Consider the following 19,178-nt stretch of genomic DNA (forward strand, 5'->3'; position numbering starts at 1 on the left):
TGTGGTAATGAATGGGTCTTACTCCTCATTGACCTCCTGTGTGGTAATGAATGGGTCTTACTCCTCATTGACCTCCTGTTATAATGAATGGGTCTTACCCTCATTGACCTCCTGTGTGGTAATGAATGTGTCTTACTCCTCATTGACCTCCTGTGTGGTCATGAATGTGTCTTACTCCTCATTGACCTCCTGTGTGGTAATGAATGGGTCTTACTCCTCATTGACCTCCTGTGTGGTAATGAATGGGTCTTACTCCTCATTGACCTCCTGTGTGGTAATGAATGTGTCTTACTCCTCATTGACCTCCTGTGTGGTAATGAATGTGTCTTACTCCTCATTGACCTCCTGTGTGGTAATGAATGGGTCTTACTCCTCATTGACCTCCTGTGTGGTAATGAATGGGTCTTACTCCTCATTGACCTCCTGTGTGGTAATGAATGTGTCTTACTCCTCATTGACCTCCTGTGTTTGTGTCTTTGACAGGAGAGTTAAGGGGACAGACGGTGACAGCACAGTGGATCTCTCCTGGACGCACCAAGAGGGAAGATGCTGGGACTGCTGCCAAACAGGTCAGTCGCAACCATCCATCAACGTCACTCCAACCCCTCTCCTTTCGTTCCTCTGGCCTCTCCACAAAGTCCACACACAGGACATTGTAACGTCGTTCTTCGTTTGTGGAAAGAGAGTCGGACCGAAATGCAGCGTAGTGGTTACTCATGGCTTTAATGGAAAAAGCGACACATGAAATAACTATACAAAATACAAAACAACAAACGGAACGTGAAACCTAATTACAGCCTGTCTGGTGAAACTACACAGAGACAGGAACAATCACCCATGAAATACACAGTGAAACCCAGGCTACCTAAATACGGTTCCCCATCAGAGACAACAAGAATCACCTGACTCTGATTGAGAACCGCCTCAGGCAACCAAGCCTATACTAGACACACCCCTAATCAACCACAATCCCAATGCCTACAAAAACCCCATTAAGACAATACAATAACCCCATGTCACACCCTGGCCTGAACAAATAATTAAAGAAAACACAAAATACTAAGACCAAGGCGTGACAGACATATTTTGGCTGTGTGGGATGTGCTGAGCAGCTTTCTAAATTCACTTGGTATTTCGTGATTTGCAATCACACACAAATGTAAGGGTTGGTTTATGTGATGTAATCGTTATGCAAAGGTGCCTACGTTGTCTGCCCACATAGACATCCTCCTACACACACACACACACACACACACACACACACACACACACACACACACACACACACACACACACACACACACACACACACACACACACACACACACACACACACACACACACACACACACACACACACACAGCTCTAGGAGGAGTACTGCTGAGAGACAATAAACCAATATGTGCCCTTTAGAAAAATGATGTGGAGTAAATGTATATTATCATGATATTATACAATAATGTTTTATTACGGGTTATAATGGTTATTTACAGTACTGCTCATTCACCAAAGGTTGGGCCATTCCATTTACCCTTCCAACAGCAGATTGAGGGAAGATTAACAACGGGACATTTACGCTGAAGTTCAGCTGGTTCATAAAACTCTCCCATGGAACAGTTGTCTGTCATCTTCCCCGCAGGCAGCAGGAACTGAGGAAACTGCTCCTGTCAACGAGCCGAATATCTTCTGACATCGTCTGTTTGGCAGTCTGAATGAACTATCGCAACTATTATTCAAGTCTTACTCAAGACCATGTCGAACAGGCTCTTTGCAACAAACAAACAAAACACGTTAGAGTTGTCTCGAGTTCTATGACACTTTCTGTGGAAGGTTTTCTTTGGACATGTTTCTATGGCAGGTTTGTATAACTCTGTTAAGTCTTGAATGCACTCCGAGTCAATGTGGGTTTTGTGTAAAGATCGACTTGGAACACGAACTAAACCCATCTGAACGTCTGAATCCATCCGTCACCGTTGGCTTTGTCTGATGTGGCGTATTGTTCAAATCACCACGGAGCTATTGTCACCTCCTTTGTGCTCTCCTTAAATGGAATGTTGACTGTTAACATGGTCACTATTGGGAACCGGATCGTCTTGTTGTCGTCTGTGGACACAGACAGACATACAGAAGAGAGAATTAATGCCTGATCCAAAATTCCATCTCTCTCTCTCTCTCTCTCTCTCTCTCTCTCTCTCTCTCTCTCTCTCTCTGTCTCTGTCTCTGTCTCTGTCTCTGTCTCTGTCTCTGTCTCTGTCTCTGTCTCTGTCTCTGTCTCTCTCTGTCTGTCTCTGTCTGTCTCTCTCTGTCTCTGTCTCTCTCTCTCTCTCTCTCTCTCTCTCTCTCTCTCTCTCTCTCTCTCTCTCTCTCTCTCTCTCTCTCTCTCTCTCTCTCTCTCTCTCTCTCTCTCTCTCTCTCTCTCTGTCTCTGTCTCTGTCTCTGTCTCTGTCTCTCTCTCTCTCTCTCTCTCTCTCTCTCTCTCTCTCTGTCTCTCTCTCTCTCTCTCTCTCTCTCTCTCTCTCTCTCTCTCTCTCTCTCTCTCTCTCTCTCTCTGTAGTTCTGTTTGCGCTAATAATCTGTGCTACTCTGACATTTCGGCTGTTATATTATGGGACCAACGTGTCGAGGAGGATGTGATGAATATGAAAAGTTCAAAATACCAAATGCATGTACTTGCACCTCTGCTCTTTGTTTGGGGGATGGGGGGGGGAGCTTAAGTTGACCTTTATTCAGAACAAGACCTCAAGACCCCCCCCCCCTATCCATCCCAACAAACATTTTGGAAGCAACTGTGGCAGATGTGACTGTGATTAACCGTCCATGGACTCATGGGGTAGGAGAGGGATGAATAGAGCTCTATGTGTATCTCGTACATTTCCATGTAGTTGGCTGTGGCTACGGAGAGAGGCATGTGGAGATGGCAGAGGGCCCTATTGTAGGGGAACAGATGGCCTCGCTTGGCCTGGTGCTAGCTAGGGACAGAGAGAGGTTGAGGCCTGGTGCTAGCCTGGGAGAGGTAGAGGCCTGCTGCTAGCTAGGGAGAGGGAGAGGCCTGGTGCTAGCTAGGGACAGGGAGAGGTAGAGGCCTGGTGCTAGCCAGGGAGAGGCCTGGTGCTAGCCAGGGAGAGGGAGAGGTCTGGTGCTAGCCAGGGAGAGGGAGAGGCCTGATGCTACCTAGGGACAGGGAGATGTAGAGGCCTGGTGCTAGCCAGGGAGAGGCCTGGTGCTAGCCAGGGAGAGGGAGAGGTTTGGTGCTAGCCAGGGAGAGGGAGAGGCCTGGTGCTAGCTAGGGAGAGGTAGAGGCCTGGTGCTAGCCAGGGAGAGGGAGAGGTCTGGTGCTAGCCAGGGAGAGGTCTGGTGCTAGCCAGGGAGATGTAGAGGCCTGGTGCTAGCTAGGGAGAGGTCTGGTGCTAGCCAGGGAGAGGGAGAGGTCTGGTGCTAGCCAGGGAGAGGGAGAGGCCTGGTGCTAGCCAGGGAGAGGTCTGGTGCTAGCTAGGGAGAGGTAGAGGCCTGGTGCTAGCCAGGGAGAGGGAGGGGTAGAGGCCTGGTGCTAGCTAGGGAGAGGCCTGGTGCTAGCCAGGGAGAGGCCTGGTGCTAGCCAGGAGAGGGAGAGGCCTGGTGCTAGCCAGGGAGAGGGAGAGGCCTGGTGATAGCTAGGGAGAGGCCTGGTGCTAGCCAGGGAGAGGTAGAGGCCTGGTGCTAGCCAGGGAGAGGTCTGGTGCTAGCTAGGGAGAGGTAGAGGCCTGGTGCTAGCCAGGGAGAGGGAGGGGTAGAGGCCTGGTGCTAGCTAGGGAGAGGCCTGGTGCTAGCCAGGGAGAGGCCTGGTGCTAGCCAGGGAGAGGGAGAGGCCTGGTGCTAGCCAGGGAGAGGGAGAGGCCTGGTGATAGCTAGGGAGAGGCCTGGTGCTAGCCAGGGAGAGGTAGAGGCCTGGTGCTAGCCAGGGAGAGGGAGAGGTCTGGTGCTAGCCAGGGAGAGGTCTGGTGCTAGCCAGGGAGATGTAGAGGCCTGGTGCTAGCTAGGGAGAGGGAGAGGCCTGGTGCTAGCTAGGGAGAGGGAGAGGCCTGGTGCTAGCCAGGGAGAGGGAGAGGCCTGCTGCTAGCCAGGGAGAGGCCTGGTGCTAGCCAGGGAGAGGCCTGGTGCTAGCCAGGGAGAGGCCTGGTGCTAGCTAGGGAGAGGCCTGGTGCTAGCCAGGGAGAGGGAGATGCCTGGTGCTAGTCAGGGAGAGGTAAAGGCCTGGTGCTAGCAAGGGAGAGGGAGAGGCCTGATGCTAGCCAGGGAGAGGTAGAGGCCTGGTGCTAGCCAGGGAGAGGCCTGGTGCTAGCCAGAGAGAGGTAGAGGCCTGGTGCTAGTCAGGGAGAGGCCTGGTGCTAGCCAGGGAGAGGGAGAGGCCTGGTGCTAGCCAGGGAGAGGCCTGGTGCTAGCCAGAGAGAGGTAAAGGCCTGGTGCTAGCCAGGGAGAGGCCTGGTGCTAGCCAGGGAGAGGGAGAGGCCTGGTGCTAGCTAGGGAGAGGTAGATGCCTGGTGCTAGCCAGGGAGAGGGAGAGGTCTGGTGCTAGCCAGGGAGAGGTCTGGTGCTAGCCAGGGAGATGAAGAGGCCTGGTGCTAGCTAGGGAGAGGTCTGGTGCTAGCCAGGGAGAGGTCTGGTGCTAGCCAGGCAGAGGGAGAGGCCTGGTGCTAGCCAGGGAGAGGTCTGGTGCTAGCAAGGGAGAGGTAGAGGCCTGGTGCTAGCCAGGGAGAGGGAGGGGTAGAGGCCTGGTGCTAGCTAGGGAGAGGCCTGGTGCTAGCCAGGGAGAGGCCTGGTGCTAGCCAGGGAGAGGGAGGGGTAGAGGCCTGGTGCTAGCTAGGGAGAGGCCTGCTGCTAGCCAGGGAGAGGCCTGGTGCTAGCCAGGGAGAGGCCTGGTGCTAGCCAGGGAGAGGCCTGGTGCTAGCTAGGGAGAGGCCTGGTGCTAGCCAGGGAGAGGGAGATGCCTGGTGCTAGCCAGGGAGAGGTAAAGGCCTGGTGCTAGCAAGGGAGAGGGAGAGGCCTGGTGCTAGCCAGGGAGAGGTAGAGGCCTGGTGCTAGTCAGGGAGAGGCCTGGTGCTAGCCAGGGAGAGGGAGAGGCCTGGTGCTAGCCAGGGAGAGGCCTGGTGCTAGCCAGAGAGAGGTAAAGGCCTGGTGCTAGCCAGGGAGAGGCCTGGTGCTAGCCAGGGAGAGGCCTGGTGCTAGCCAGGGAAAGGCCTGGTGCTAGCCAGGGAGAGGCCTGGTGCTAGCCAGGGAGAGGGAGAGGCCTGGTGCTAGCTAGGGAGAGGCCTGGTGCTAGCCAGGGAGAGGCCTGGTGCTAGCCAGGGAGAGGTAGAGGCCTGGTGCTAGCCAGGGAGAGGTAGAGGCCTGGTGCTAGCTAGGGAGAGGCCTGGTGCTAGCTAGGGAGAGGGAGAGTCCTGGTGCTAGCCAGGGAGAGGGAGAGGCCTGGTGCTAGCCAGGGAGAGGCCTGGTGCTTGCCAGGGAGAGGCCTGGTGCTAGCCAGGCAGAGGCCTGGTGCTAGCCAGGGAAAGGGAGAGGCCTGCTGCTAGCCAGGGAGATTGAGATAGAGGGAGAGCTCCAGGCATGGCTAGCTGCCTTCTCCCAGGGCCTATAGTCAACAGATGAATTGTGGGTCCTGGAGAAAACAACAAACCATACAGCAACACTTTATATTGCATAGAAGGAAGGCTAATTTAAGATGTTTATAGAGGGAATGCTAATTTAGGATGTTTATAGAGGGAAGGCTAATTTAAGATGTTTATAGAGGGAAGGCTAATTTAAGATGTTTATAGAGGGAAGGCTAATTTAAGATGTTTATAGAGGGAAGGCTAATTTAAGATGTTTATAGAAGGAAGGCTAATTTAAGATGTTTATAGGGGGAAGGCTAATTTAAGATGTTTATAGGGGGGGAAGGCTAATTTAAGATGTTTATAGAGGGAAGGCTAATTTAAGATGTTTATAGAAGGAAGGCTAATTTAAGATGTTTATAGAAGGAAGGCTAATTTAAGATGTTTATAGAAGGAAGGCTAATTTAAGATGTTTATAGGGGAGGCTAATTTAAGATGTTTATAGAAGGAAGGCTAAGTTAAGATGTTTATAGGGGGAGGCTAATTTAAGATGTTTATAGGGGGGAGGCTAATTTAAGATGTTTATAGGGGGAGGCTAATTTAAGATGTTTATAGGGGGAGGCTAATTTAAGATGTTTATAGGGGAAGGCTACTTTAAGATGTTTATAGAAGGAAGGCTAAGTTAAGATGTTTATAGGGGGGAGGCTAATTTAAGATGTTTATAGGGGGGAGGCTAATTTAAGATGTTTATAGGGGAAGGCTAATTTAAGATGTTTATAAAGGGGAAGGCTAATTTAAGATGTTTATAGGGGAAGGCTAATTTAAGATGTTTATAGAGGGAAGGCTAATTTAAGATGTTTATAGAAGGAAGGCTAATTTAAGATGTTTATAGGGGGAAGGCTAATTTAAGATGTTTATAGGGGGGGAAGGCTAATTTAAGATGTTTATAGAGGGAAGGCTAATTTAAGATGTTTATATTGCATAGAAGGAAGGCTAATTTAAGATGTTTATAGGGGGAAGGCTAATTTAAGATGTTTATAGGGGGGGAAGGCTAATTTAAGATGTTTATAGAGGGAAGGCTAATTTTAGATGTTTATAGAAGGAAGGCTAATTTAAGATGTTTATAGGGGGAGGCTAATTTAAGATGTTTATAGGGGGGAGGCTAATTTAAGATGTTTATAGGGGAAGGCTAATTTAAGATGTTTATAGAAGGAAGGCTAATTTAAGATGTTTATAGGGGGAAGGCTAATTTAAGATGTTTATAGGGGGGGAAGGCTAATTTAAGATGTTTATAGAGGGAAAGCTAATTTAAGATGTTTATATTGCATAGAAGGAAGGCTAATTTAAGATGTTTATAGGGGGAAGGCTAATTTAAGATGTTTATCGGGGGGGAAGGCTAATTTAAGATGTTTATAGAGGGAAGGCTAATTTAAGATGTTTATAGAAGGAAGGCCAATTTAAGATGTTTATAGAAGGAAGGCTAATTTAAGATGTTTATAGGGGGAGGCTAATTTAAGATGTTTATAGGGGGAGGCTAATTTAAGATGTTTATAGGGGAAGGCTAATTTAAGATGTTTATAGAAGGAAGGCTAAGTTAAGATGTTTATAGGGGGGAGGCTAATTTAAGATGTTTATAGGGGGAGGCTAATTTAAGATGTTTATAGGGGAAGGCTAATTTAAGATGTTTATAAAGGGGAAGGCTAATTTAAGATGTTTATAGGGGAAGGCTAATTTAAGATGTTTATAGGGGGGGAAGGCTAATTTAAGATGTTTATAGAGGGAAGGCTAATTTAAGATGTTTATAGAAGGAAGGCTAATTTAAGATGTTTATAGAAGGAAGGCTAATTTAAGATGTTTATAGAGGGAAGGCTAATTTAAGATGTTTATAATAATAATAATATAGGGGGGAAGGCTAATTTAAGATGTTTAAAGAGGGAAGGCTAATTTAAGATGTTTATAGAGGGAAGGCTAATTTAAGATGTTTATATTGCATAGAAGGAAGACTAATTTAAGATGTTTATAGAAGGAAGGCTAATTTAAGATGTTTATAGGGGGAAGGCTAATTTAAGATGTTTATAGGGGGGAAGGCTAATTTAAGATGTTTATAGAGGGAAGGGTAATTTAAGATGTTTATAGGGGGAAGGCTAATTTTAGATGTTCATAGAGGGGAAGGCTAATTTAAGATGTTTATAGGGGGGGAAGGCTAATTTAAGATGTTTATAGAGGGAAGGCTAATTTAAGATGTTTATAGAGGGGAAGGCTAATTTAAGATGTTTATAGAAGGAAGGCTAATTTAAGATGTTTATAGGGGGGGAAAGCTAATTTAAGATGTTTATAGAGGGAAGGCTAATTTAAGATGTTTATGGAAGGAAGGCTAATTTAAGATGTTTATAGAAGGAAGGCCAATTTAAGATGTTTATAGAAGGAAGGCTAATTTAAGATGTTTATAGGGGGGGAAGGCTAATTTAAGATGTTTATAGAGGGAAGGCTAATTTAAGATGTTTATAGAAGGAAGGCTAATTTAAGATGTTTATAGAAGGAAGGCTAATTTAAGATGTTTATAAAGGGGAAGGCTAATTTAAGATGTTTATAGGGGAAGGCTAATTTAAGATGTTTATAGGGGGGGAAGGCTAATTTAAGATGTTTATAGAGGGAAGGCTAATTTAAGATGTTTATAGAAGGAAGGCTAATTTAAGATGTTTATAGAAGGAAGGCTAATTTAAGATGTTTATAGGGGGAGGCTAATTTAAGATGTTTATAGGGGGAGGCTAATTTAAGATGTTTATAGGGGAAGGCTAATTTAAGATGTTTATAGAAGGAAGGCTAATTTAAGATGTTTATAGGGGGAGGCTAATTTAAGATGTTTATAGGGGGAAGGCTAATTTAAGATGCTTATAGGGGGGGAAGGCTAATTTAATATGTTTATAGAGGGAAGGCTAATTTAAGATGTTTATAGAGGGAAGGCTAATTTTAGATGTTTATAGAGGGGAAGGCTAATTTAAGATGTTTATAGGGGGGGAAGGCTAATTTAAGATGTTTATAGAGGGAAGGCTAATTTAAGATGTTTATAGAGGGAAGGCTAATTTAAGATGTTTATAGAAGGAAGGCTAATTTAAGATGTTTATAGGGGGGAGGCTAATTTAAGATGTTTATAGGGGAAGGCTAATTTAAGATGTTTATAGGGGAAGGCTAATTTAAGATGTTTATAGGGGGGAGGCTAATTTAAGATGTTTATAGGGGGGAGGCTAATTTAAGATGTTTATAGGGGGAGGCTAATTTAAGATGTTTATAGGGGGAGGCTAATTTAAGATGTTTATAGGGGGAAGGCTAATTTAAGATGTTTATAGCGGGAAGGCTTATTTAAGATGTTTATATTGCATAGAAGGAAGGCTAATTTAAGATGTTTATAGGAGGGGAAGGCTAATTTAAGATTTTTGTATTGCATAGGGTGGAAGGCTTATTTTAGACGTTTTGCACAAATCTCAGTACTTGAAAAGGTGGAATAGGTAGACACAATGTGGTGGTCTGTTTATTCCTCTCAGATCAGTGATCACAAAACCCAGCTAATCACTCTCTTACTCTCTACAGAACTCCTTCTCCACCTTCCTCCTCCCATCCTCTCCTTCCTCCTTCCTCCCCTCTTCCATCCTCATACCTCCCCTCCTCCTTCCTCCTCCCCTCATCCTCCCTCCTTCTTCTTCCTTCCTTGTCTCCTTCCTTCCTCTTTCCTCCCCTTGTTCCCTCCCCTTATCCTCCCTCCTTCCTCTTCCTCACTCATCCTCTCTCCTCCTTCCTCCTCCCTCCTCCTTCCCCTCCTTCCTCCTCCCCTCCTGTTCCTTCCCTCTCCTTCCTCCTCTCCTCCATCCTCCTCACTCCACTCCCCCCTTCCTCCTCTTTCTTACTCCCCTTCTTCCTTCCTCCTCTTCCCTCCCCTTTAATTCAGGGGGTTGTAATCTGTGGATTTGATTCAGGGGTTTGTCACTGAGGCCATGTCCGTGACTTCTAGACAATGACACTTTTTAAAGAAATTATTTGTTAGAGAAGCTCCCCTATTGTATCTCTTCAAGGTATAGAGCCAAGAATCCTGTAACTAAAGAGAGTAGCGCGTTCCGTTTGCCAGCAGTACTTTGACAATAAGGCGCCGAAGTCGAGTGTTTTGTTGTGCACGCCAGTTACTAAAACAATGGAAGTTGTTAACAATGTTTACGTCGTGTATAAAGCTACCCATTTTTAAACGTACATCCTCTAGCAATGTGAAATATATTGTTAGAATAAGAATCGGAAGTGTTTTAGGAGAGGAAAAATCCTATAATTGAACCTAGCTGAAGTTTGTCTGCAGCGACATGCTGTTTCCCTGTTGAAGTGCCGGTGCACGTTACGCACGGCGCTCATTAGTTTGCGAGTCATCGAGGAACATTTTGTTGGTTGATGGGAATAACCAACGTTATTAATTATCCCCAGGGGGGTGAATTACTTCATGAAATGTGTGTGGTGTGTCTTAAAGAGGAAGTTACGCCACAAGTTCTTGAAGTGTGGGTTTTATGTAAAACTGTTCTTTAGGATGTGTGTACATGGAAAATTATGCATTTACGGTTTAAAACGTGTTTTGGTGATATCATGACGGAACATTCGGCAGGGTAGTCTAGTGGTTAGAGTGTAGAGGCGGCAGGTAGCCTAGTGGTTAGAGTGTAGAGGCGGCAGGGTAGCCTAGTGGTTAGAGTGTAGAGGTGGCAGGTAGCCTAGTGGTTAGTGTAGGGGCGGCAGGTAGCCTAATGGTTAGAGTGTAGGGGCGGCAGGTAGCCTAATGGTTAGAGTGTAGGGGCGGCAGGTAGCCTAGTGGTTAGAGTGTAGGGGCGGCAGGTACCCTAGTGGTTAGAGTGTAGAGGCGGCAGGGTAGCCTAGTGGTTAGAGTGTAGAGGCGGCAGGTAGCCTAGTGGTTAGAGTGTAGAGGCGGCAGGGTAGCCTAGTGGTTAGAGTGTAGAGGGAGCAGGTAGCCTAGTGGTTAGAGTGTTGGACTAGTACCCGAAAGGTTGCAAGTTCAAATCCCCGAGCTGACAAGGTACAAAATCTGCCGTTCTTCCCCTGAACAGGCAGTTAACCCACTGTTCCTAGGCCATCATTGAAAATAAGAATTGGTTCTTAACTGACTTGCCTAGTTAAATCAAAATAAAAAAATTCCAAGAGGAAGGGAGTTCGTAATGTGCTCTGTTGACCTTTTGCTTTGGTAGGTAACAGATTGGCTAGGGTAGAGCCATACCTGAGTTTAGGTGCCTGAATAGTTTATACTGAGAATATCTTTAATTTAGTGATGGGGAAAACAAGTCTTTCTGAAGGCTTTTTAGCGCTGCTTTCACCAAATTGTGCCGAAAAAAAAAAAGTTAATTACTCTGAACTTCATTATCTGTCCACAAATCACATTACTGACATTTGCTGGTCAGCGATAAATAGCGACGTGTGCTTTATCAGAGACGTTTATTCTTTCTACACTGTTTTAATTTTCATCAGAACTCTGTGGAGAAGCGATGAGTCATTGGCTTAAGTAGCCGATAATCAGTAGGAATAACAGGTACTTCATACCATACTAAATACAACAAATGATTTGAACAAAAGTGCAAAATGTGTGGTTTCACATTCAACTATTTTCTAAACATTATGCCTTCACAACCTCATACCCTCGCGTCCATGACTGTTCCATAGTCCCCTACTCTACCTGCTAAGCAACCAATCAAGTGGAAGGTTTTGTCCAAAATCCTAACTATATTTATAAGTACGGTGTCCAGTAGAGGTCGTTGTTTGAAAGCGGCTTGGAGTCGAAGAAAACACCGGAACCACTGTGAAATCAATGCGGGATCTCGCATTTTGACGTACTTCCTGCTGATAAAGTGATGCACGCATCGGCACACTGCTTCGGAGTTAGCTGCTTAGCGATTTTGACGAGTGCCTCGGAGATCCTGGTATCAAATGTAACATCACTAATTGTAGCTCAAAATATATGGATTTGATGCAGTGGTTGTAGGTCAAAATATATGGATTTGATTCAGTGGTTGTAGGCCAAAATATATGGATTTGATGCAGTGGTTGTAGGCCAAAATATATGGATTTGATTCAGTGGTTGTAGGCCAAAATATATGGATTTGATTCAGTGGTTGTAGGCCAAAATATATGGATTTGATTCAGTGGTTGTAGGCCAAAATATATGGATTTGATTCAGTGGTTGTAGGCCAAAATATATGGATTTGATTCATTGGTGCTAGTTAATACTGTAGGTACTTCCCAATAGAATTATTTGGTGCAGTTCAGTTATGTGGATATCTTCCATTTCAGTATGAGTTATGAGTTATATTATTTTCCTGAGACAAACAGTTACCAGATGTGTATTGAGTGGGTGTTGGACAGCAGAAATCACACTCCCACAGAAAGAGTTCACAGCTGTGTATAATTTCCAACATTGTCCGTTTTTCGCAAACACTATTTGTTGTTATAGCCGCAGTACTCTGTCTCAACTCTCCAGCCTCTCCTTCCTTCTCAGAGAAAGAGAACGTTATCACAGAGGCCTCTCTCTCTCTCTCTCTCTCTCTCTCTCTCTCTCTCTCTCTCTCTCTCTCTCTCTCTCCCTCCCTCCCCCTTTTCATTATTTTTTCTCCTCCTTCATTCCCTGAGCTCTGCAGTCTCATGTCTCCCCTCTGATTAGATTGGGTGGTACGTGCGCCCATCTCTCACCCCCGTAAACAAGCAGAGTAAGAGACATCCGAAGACAGGCCTGACATTCACCCGCTTGCCCACCGCGGTCAATTCCCCCGCAGGGCACAGATGACTTTCAATGATCCGTAGGCTACACACACACACACACACACACACACACACACACACACACACACACACACACACACACACACACACACACACACACACACACACACACACACACACACACACACACACACACACACACACACACACACACACACATTACCATGTACACACACACACACGCACACACACACAGTGCACACAGTGCACACAGTACACACACACACAGTGCACACAGTGCACACACACATACGGACACAGTACTCACACACACACACACAGTACACACACAGTACACACACACTGTACACACACACACACTGACAGGTAGGCACGCAAAACAAAACCACCCATGTCTGTAAAAATCCAGCCAAAAACGTAATTAGTACCCAAATGTGATGCTTGGCTGGTGTTTATCTAGGTAGTTACACAAGATAACGTTTCTCTCACTGCCTACAAACATGCAGGGGGGGATGCAGTCTCCACTCAGACCATCTCATCTTGACTGGAGTCTCCACTCTGTACAGATCAGACCATCTCATCTTGACTGGAGTCTCCACTCTGTACAGATCAGACCATCTCATCTTGACTGGAGTCTCCACTCAGACCATCTCATCTTGACTGGAGTCTCCACTCAGACCATCTCATCTTGACTGGAGTCTCCACTCAGACCATCTCATCTTGACTGGAGTCTCCACTCTGTACAGCTCAGACCATCTCATCTTGACCGGAGTCTCTACTCAGACCATCTCATCTTGACTGGAGTCTCCACTCAGACCATCTCATCTTGACTGGAGTCTCCACTCAGACCATCTCATCTTGACTGGAGTCTCCACTCTGTACAGCTCAGACCATCTCATCTTGACTGGAGTCTCTACTCAGACCATCTCATCTTGACTGGAGTCTCCACTCAGACCATCTCATCTTGACTGGATTCTCCACTCAGACCATCTCATCTTGACTGGAGTCTCCACTCAGACCATCTCATCTTGACTGGAGTCTCCACTCAGACCATCTCATCTTGACTGGAGTCTCCACTCAGACCATCTCATCTTGACTGGAGTCTCCACTCAGACCATCTCATCTTGACTGGAGTCTCCACTCTGTACAGCTCAGACCATCTCATCTTGACTGGAGTCTCCACTCAGACCATCTCATCTTGACTGGAGTCTCCACTCAGACCATCTCATCTTGACTGGAGTCTCCACTCTGTACAGCTCAGACCATCTCATCTTGACTGGAGTCTCCACTCAGACCATCTCATCTTGACTGGAGTCTCCACTCTGTACAGCTCAGACCATCTCATCTTGACTGGAGTCTCCACTCAGACCATCTCATCTTGACTGGAGTCTCTACTCAGACCATCTCATCTCTTGACTGGAGTCTTACACTTAATATAAAGAATGTATCCTCTGGCTAGAGCCCCTCGCTTAACGCAAGCAACCTCTCAATGAGACAGAGAGAGATGGAGAGAGAAACTCATGTTTACACTCGTTTTCCATCTTGAAAGCGTAGCGAGTAACCGATCCCCCAACCCCACCCTGACAGAGGAGAAATGAAAGGTATTGCTTTAATGCTTTGTTCTCCTGTATCAACTCTTGAGTCAACAGAGATTGATTCCCCTCCTCTTCTCTAGAATGCATCTGGATTTCAGATCTGTGGAGGAGAGGTTAGAGATGGAGCCTGACGCACCCCCCTCCACGCATCCCAGAATCCTCTGCCTTTTGAACGCACCCCCTCTCGGGTCCCTGCGAGACGGGAGCCCCAAAGACATAGAAATGTCAAGACTGGGCCTGCCTGGCAATCACTGCTGGTGTACGCACTGAACCAAGAGAGAGAAAGTCTCTGTGTGTGTGTGTGTGTGTGTGTGTGTGTGTGTGTGTGTGTGTGTGTGTGTGTGTGTGTGTGTGTGTGTGTGTGTGTGTGTGTGTGTGTGTGTGTGTGTGTGTGTGTGTGTGTAAGTCGAACCGTTCCAACAAAAAGCTGCTATCTGTATCGGCCCACACACTCCTGGTGTGTTCCAAGCCATCTTCTATGGGGACTGTGGGGGAGAAGACCTTGTCTGTTAAACAGCTGATCTCCTAGAGAGAAGACCTTGTCTGTTAAACAGCTAATCTCCTAGAGAGAAGACCTTGTCTGTTAAACAGCTGATCTCCTAGAGAGAAGACCTTGTCTGTTAAACAGCTGATCTCCGAGAGAGAAGACCTTGTCTGTTAAACACAGCTGATCTCCTAGAGAGAAGACCTTTTCTGTTAAACAGCTGATCTCCTAGAGAGAAGACCTTGTCTGTTAAACAGCTAATCTCCTAGAGAGAAGACCTTGTCTGTTAAACACAGCTAATCTCCTAGAGAGAAGACCTTGTCTGTTAAACAGCTGATCTCCTAGAGAGAAGACCTTGTCTGTTAAACAGCTAATCTCCTAGAGAGAAGACCTTGTCTGTTAAACACAGCTAATCTCCTAGAGAGAAGACCTTGTCTGTTAAACATTGCTAATCTCCTAGAGAGAAGACCTTGTCTGTTAAACAGCTGATCTCCTAGAGAGAAGACCTTGTCTGTTAAACAGCTGATCTCCTAGAGAGAAGACCTTGTCTGTTAAACACTGCTAATCTCCCAGAGAGAAGACCTTGTCTGTTAAACAGCTGATCTCCTAGAGAGAAGACCTTGTCTGTTAAACACAGCTAATCTCCTAGAGAGAGGACCTTGTCTGTTAAACACAGCTAATCTCCCAGAGAGAAGACCTTGTCTGTTAAACAGCTGATCTCCTAGAGAGAAGACCTTGTCTGTTAAACACTGCTAATCTCCTAGAGAGAAGACCTTGTCTGTTAAACAGCTAATCTCCTAGAGAGAAGACCTTGTCTGTTAAACAGCTGATCTCCTAGAGAGAAGACCTTGTCTGTTAAACACTGCTAATCTCCTAGAGAGAAGACCTTGTCTGTTAAACACTGCTAATCTCCTAGAGAGAAGACCTTGTCTGTTAAACACAGCTAATCTCCTAGAGAGAAGACCTTGTGTTAAACAGCTGATCTCCTAGAGAGAAGACCTTGTCTGTTAAACACAGCTAATCTCCTAGAGAGAAGACCTTGTCTGTTAAACACTGCTAATCTCCTAGAGAGAAGACCTTGTCTGTTAAACAGCTGATCTCCTAGAGAGAAGACCTTGTCTGTTAAACACAGCTAATCTCCTAGAGAGAAGACCTTGTCTGTTAAACACTGCTAATCTCCTAGAGAGAAGACCTTGTCTGTTAAACAGCTGATCTCCTAGAGAGAAGACCTTGTCTGTTAAACACTGCTAATCTCCTAGAGAGAAGACCTTGTCTGTAAACACAGCTAATCTCCTAGAGAGAAGCTCTAGAGAGACAACAGCTGGATAATAAAAGAGGGGGAGAGAGAGGATATGTCAACATTCTGTTTTCATCGTTATTCCAATCTTTTCATATACTTTTTCTCTCCATCTTCCCAGGTTAGCTGTGTCAGGTTACGAAAGCGACAGGTTGTGTGTGTGTGAGAGTGCGTTTGTGAGCATTTGTGTGTGTGTTTATGCTGTGAATTATTCTTCATTATAACATCAAGCAAATCTCCCGAGTGGTACACCGGTCTAAGGCACTGCATTGCAAAGCTGTAGTTGTCACTACAGCCACCCTGGTTAGAATCCAGGCTGTATCACAACCGGCTGTGATTGGGAGTCCCATAGGGTGGCGCACAATTGGCCCAGCATCATCCGGGTTTGGCCGGTGTAGGCTGTCATTGTAAATAAGAATTTGTTCTTAACTGACTCGCCTAGTTAAATTTAACAGGGTTAACACCTCTAACAGGGTTACCAGGTTAACATCTCTAACAGGGTTAACACCTCTAACAGGGTTAACAGGGTTAACACCTCTAACAGGGTTAACAGGTTAACACCTCTAACAGGTTAACACCTCTAACAGGGTTAACACCTCTAACAGGGTTAACAGGTTAACACCTCTAACAGGGTTAACACCTCTAACAGGTTAACACCTCTAACAGGGTTAACAGGTTAACACCTCTAACAGGGTTAACACCTCTAACAGGGTTAACAGGGTTAACACCTCTAACAGGGTTAACAGGTTAACACCTCTAACAGGTTAACACCTCTAACAGGGTTAACACCTCTAACAGGGTTAACACCTCTAACAGGGTTAACAGGGTTAACACCTCTAACAGGGTTAACACCTCTAACAGGGTTAACACCTCTAACAGGGTTAACAGGGTTAACACCTCTAACAGGGTTAACACATCTAACAGGGTTAACACATCTTACATCCTGTTGGACTCCAGGGCCAGAGACTCATTATTCTCTCTTAGCGCTTCCCTTCAGTCTGCTTTGGTTTCCTCTTGGTTGCACTTGTTTCCCCCCAGAACCAGAGTTGTTGTTGAAACGGATCCAATTGATTGTTAGTAGAATTGTAGAGTATGTTATTTCAAACCGGTTTACTTCTCTTGGTGGGAAGGTGTGCTCTCAACCTGAAGTCGCGAGCTGACAAGGTCAATTGCTTCATATGATGATCCTGCTTATGGTGACCAGCTTTTGGAGTCTAAGACAACACATGCACGCACGACACACACACACACAAGTAGACACACACACACACACACACACACACGCACGCACGCACGCACGCACGCACGCACACACACACACACACACACACACACACACACACACACACACACACACACACACAAGTAGGCACACACACACAAGTAGACACACACACACACACGTAGGCACACACACACACACAAGTAGGCACACACACACACACACAGTAGGCAGACACACACACACACACAAGTAGACACACACACACACAAGTAGGCACACACACACACACACACACACACACACACACACACACACACACACACACACACACACACACACACACACACAGTAGGCACACACACACACAGTAGACACACACACACACAAGTAGGCACACACACACACACACACACACACACACACACACACACACACACACACACACACACACACACACACACACACACACACACACACACACACACACACACACACACACAAGTAGACACACACACACACACACACACACACACAAAGTAGGCAGACACACACACACACACACAAGTAGGCAGACACACACACACACAAGTAAGCAGACACACACACACAAGTAGGCAGACACACACACACACACACAAGCTTGGAGTCTGGCATCTCTAAAGGCGTGATAGTAAATAATATTGTTTTAAAGATTTAAATTAAAAGCAGAGAGTGTAAACACAGTCAGTGTTTAATGTACCCCAACCCTAAACCCAACCCCAATCCCAACCTTAACCCTAAACCCAATCCCAACCCCAACCCTAAACCCAACCCCAATCCCAACCTTAACCCTAAACCCAACCCCAATCCCAACCTTAACCCTAAACCCAATCCCAACCCCAATCCCAATCCCAACCCTAAACCCAACCCCAACCCAACCCTAAACCCAACCCCAACCCTAAACCCAACACTAAACACAACCCTAAAACCAACCCCAACCCTAAACCCAACCCTGAACCCAACCCTAAACACAACACTAAACACAACCTTAAACACAACCCTAAACCCAACACAACCCTAAACACAACACTAAACACAACCCTAAACACAACCCTAAACCCAACCCAACCCTAAACACAACCCTAATCCCAACCCCAACCCTAAACCCAACCCCAACCCTAAACCCAACCCTAAACACAACCCTAAACCCAACCCAACCCCAATCCCAACCCTAAACCCAACCCCAACCCCAACCCCAACCCTAAACCTAACCCAATCCCAACCCAAACCATAACCCAACCCCAATCCCAACCCTAAACCCAACCCTAAACACTACCCTAAACCCAACCCTAACCCTAAACCCAACCCCAACCCTAAACACAACCCTAAACCCAATCCCAACCCTAAACCCAACCCTAACCCCAACCCTAACTCCAACCCCAACCTGACCCCAACCCCAACCCTAACCCCAACCCTAAACCCAACCTAACCCCAACCCCAAACCCAACCCCAAACCTAACCCCAACCTAAACCCAACCCCAACCCTAACCCCAACCCCAACCCTAACCCCAACCCTAAACCCAACCCTAAACCCAACCCCAACCCTAACCCCAATCCCAACCCCAATCCCAACCCCAACCCCAACCCCAACCCCAACCCTAAACCCAACCCCAACCCCAACCCCAACCCTAACCCCAACCCAACCCAACCCCAACCCCAATCCCAACCCCCAATCCCAACCCAACCCCAACCCTGCTGCTGGAGGGGGCGTGGATGAATGAGGTGTCATTGTGTCTACTGGGAATCGTGTTGAGTATAAGATGACGGCACTCAAATAAGTGAAACTCTGTGATCACGTTAAGAGTTTGGAGTGAGGAGATCTGAGGAGACGTCATGTCGACGAAGAGAGAGTTGTCTGTCGCTCCGTTGGGGATTGGGAGAGACGTTCTAGGGGGGATAGGACTTGTTTTCAAAGGAGTTTCGACGGACAGCGCTAGGGAACGGTCCTCGGACAAACACACACAGACTTTCGCAGACAAACACGCACACAGTGTCGTACACAACACAAGCATGTGCGAAACATACACATAAACACACACGAACACAGAGGCCACATCAGGTACATCACAACATACAATCCCTCAAATATGTTTCTCTCTCTCTCAAGTCTACCACTACTCCCCCTCAAAACCAAACCCCAAGCATCATAACGAGAGACACTTTTAGAGTTATATTTATCCATTTAGCCTGCTGGCAATCATT

General features: G+C 46.4%; 1 protein-coding gene across 1 annotated transcript in view; it reads left to right on the plus strand.

The window, feature by feature from the left end:
* Positions 1-19,178, plus strand: part of adam19a (ADAM metallopeptidase domain 19a) — a 256,777-nt gene that overhangs the window by 35,230 nt on the left and 202,369 nt on the right. Inside the window, exon 2 of the mRNA XM_052460731.1 lies at positions 484-569. Coding sequence (XP_052316691.1) covers positions 484-569 — 86 coding nt within the window. The remainder of the gene's footprint in view (positions 1-483; positions 570-19,178) is intronic.

The sequence above is a fragment of the Oncorhynchus keta genome, chromosome 13 (assembly GCF_023373465.1).
Source record: "Oncorhynchus keta strain PuntledgeMale-10-30-2019 chromosome 13, Oket_V2, whole genome shotgun sequence".
NCBI classification, from domain to species: Eukaryota; Metazoa; Chordata; class Actinopteri; order Salmoniformes; family Salmonidae; genus Oncorhynchus; species Oncorhynchus keta.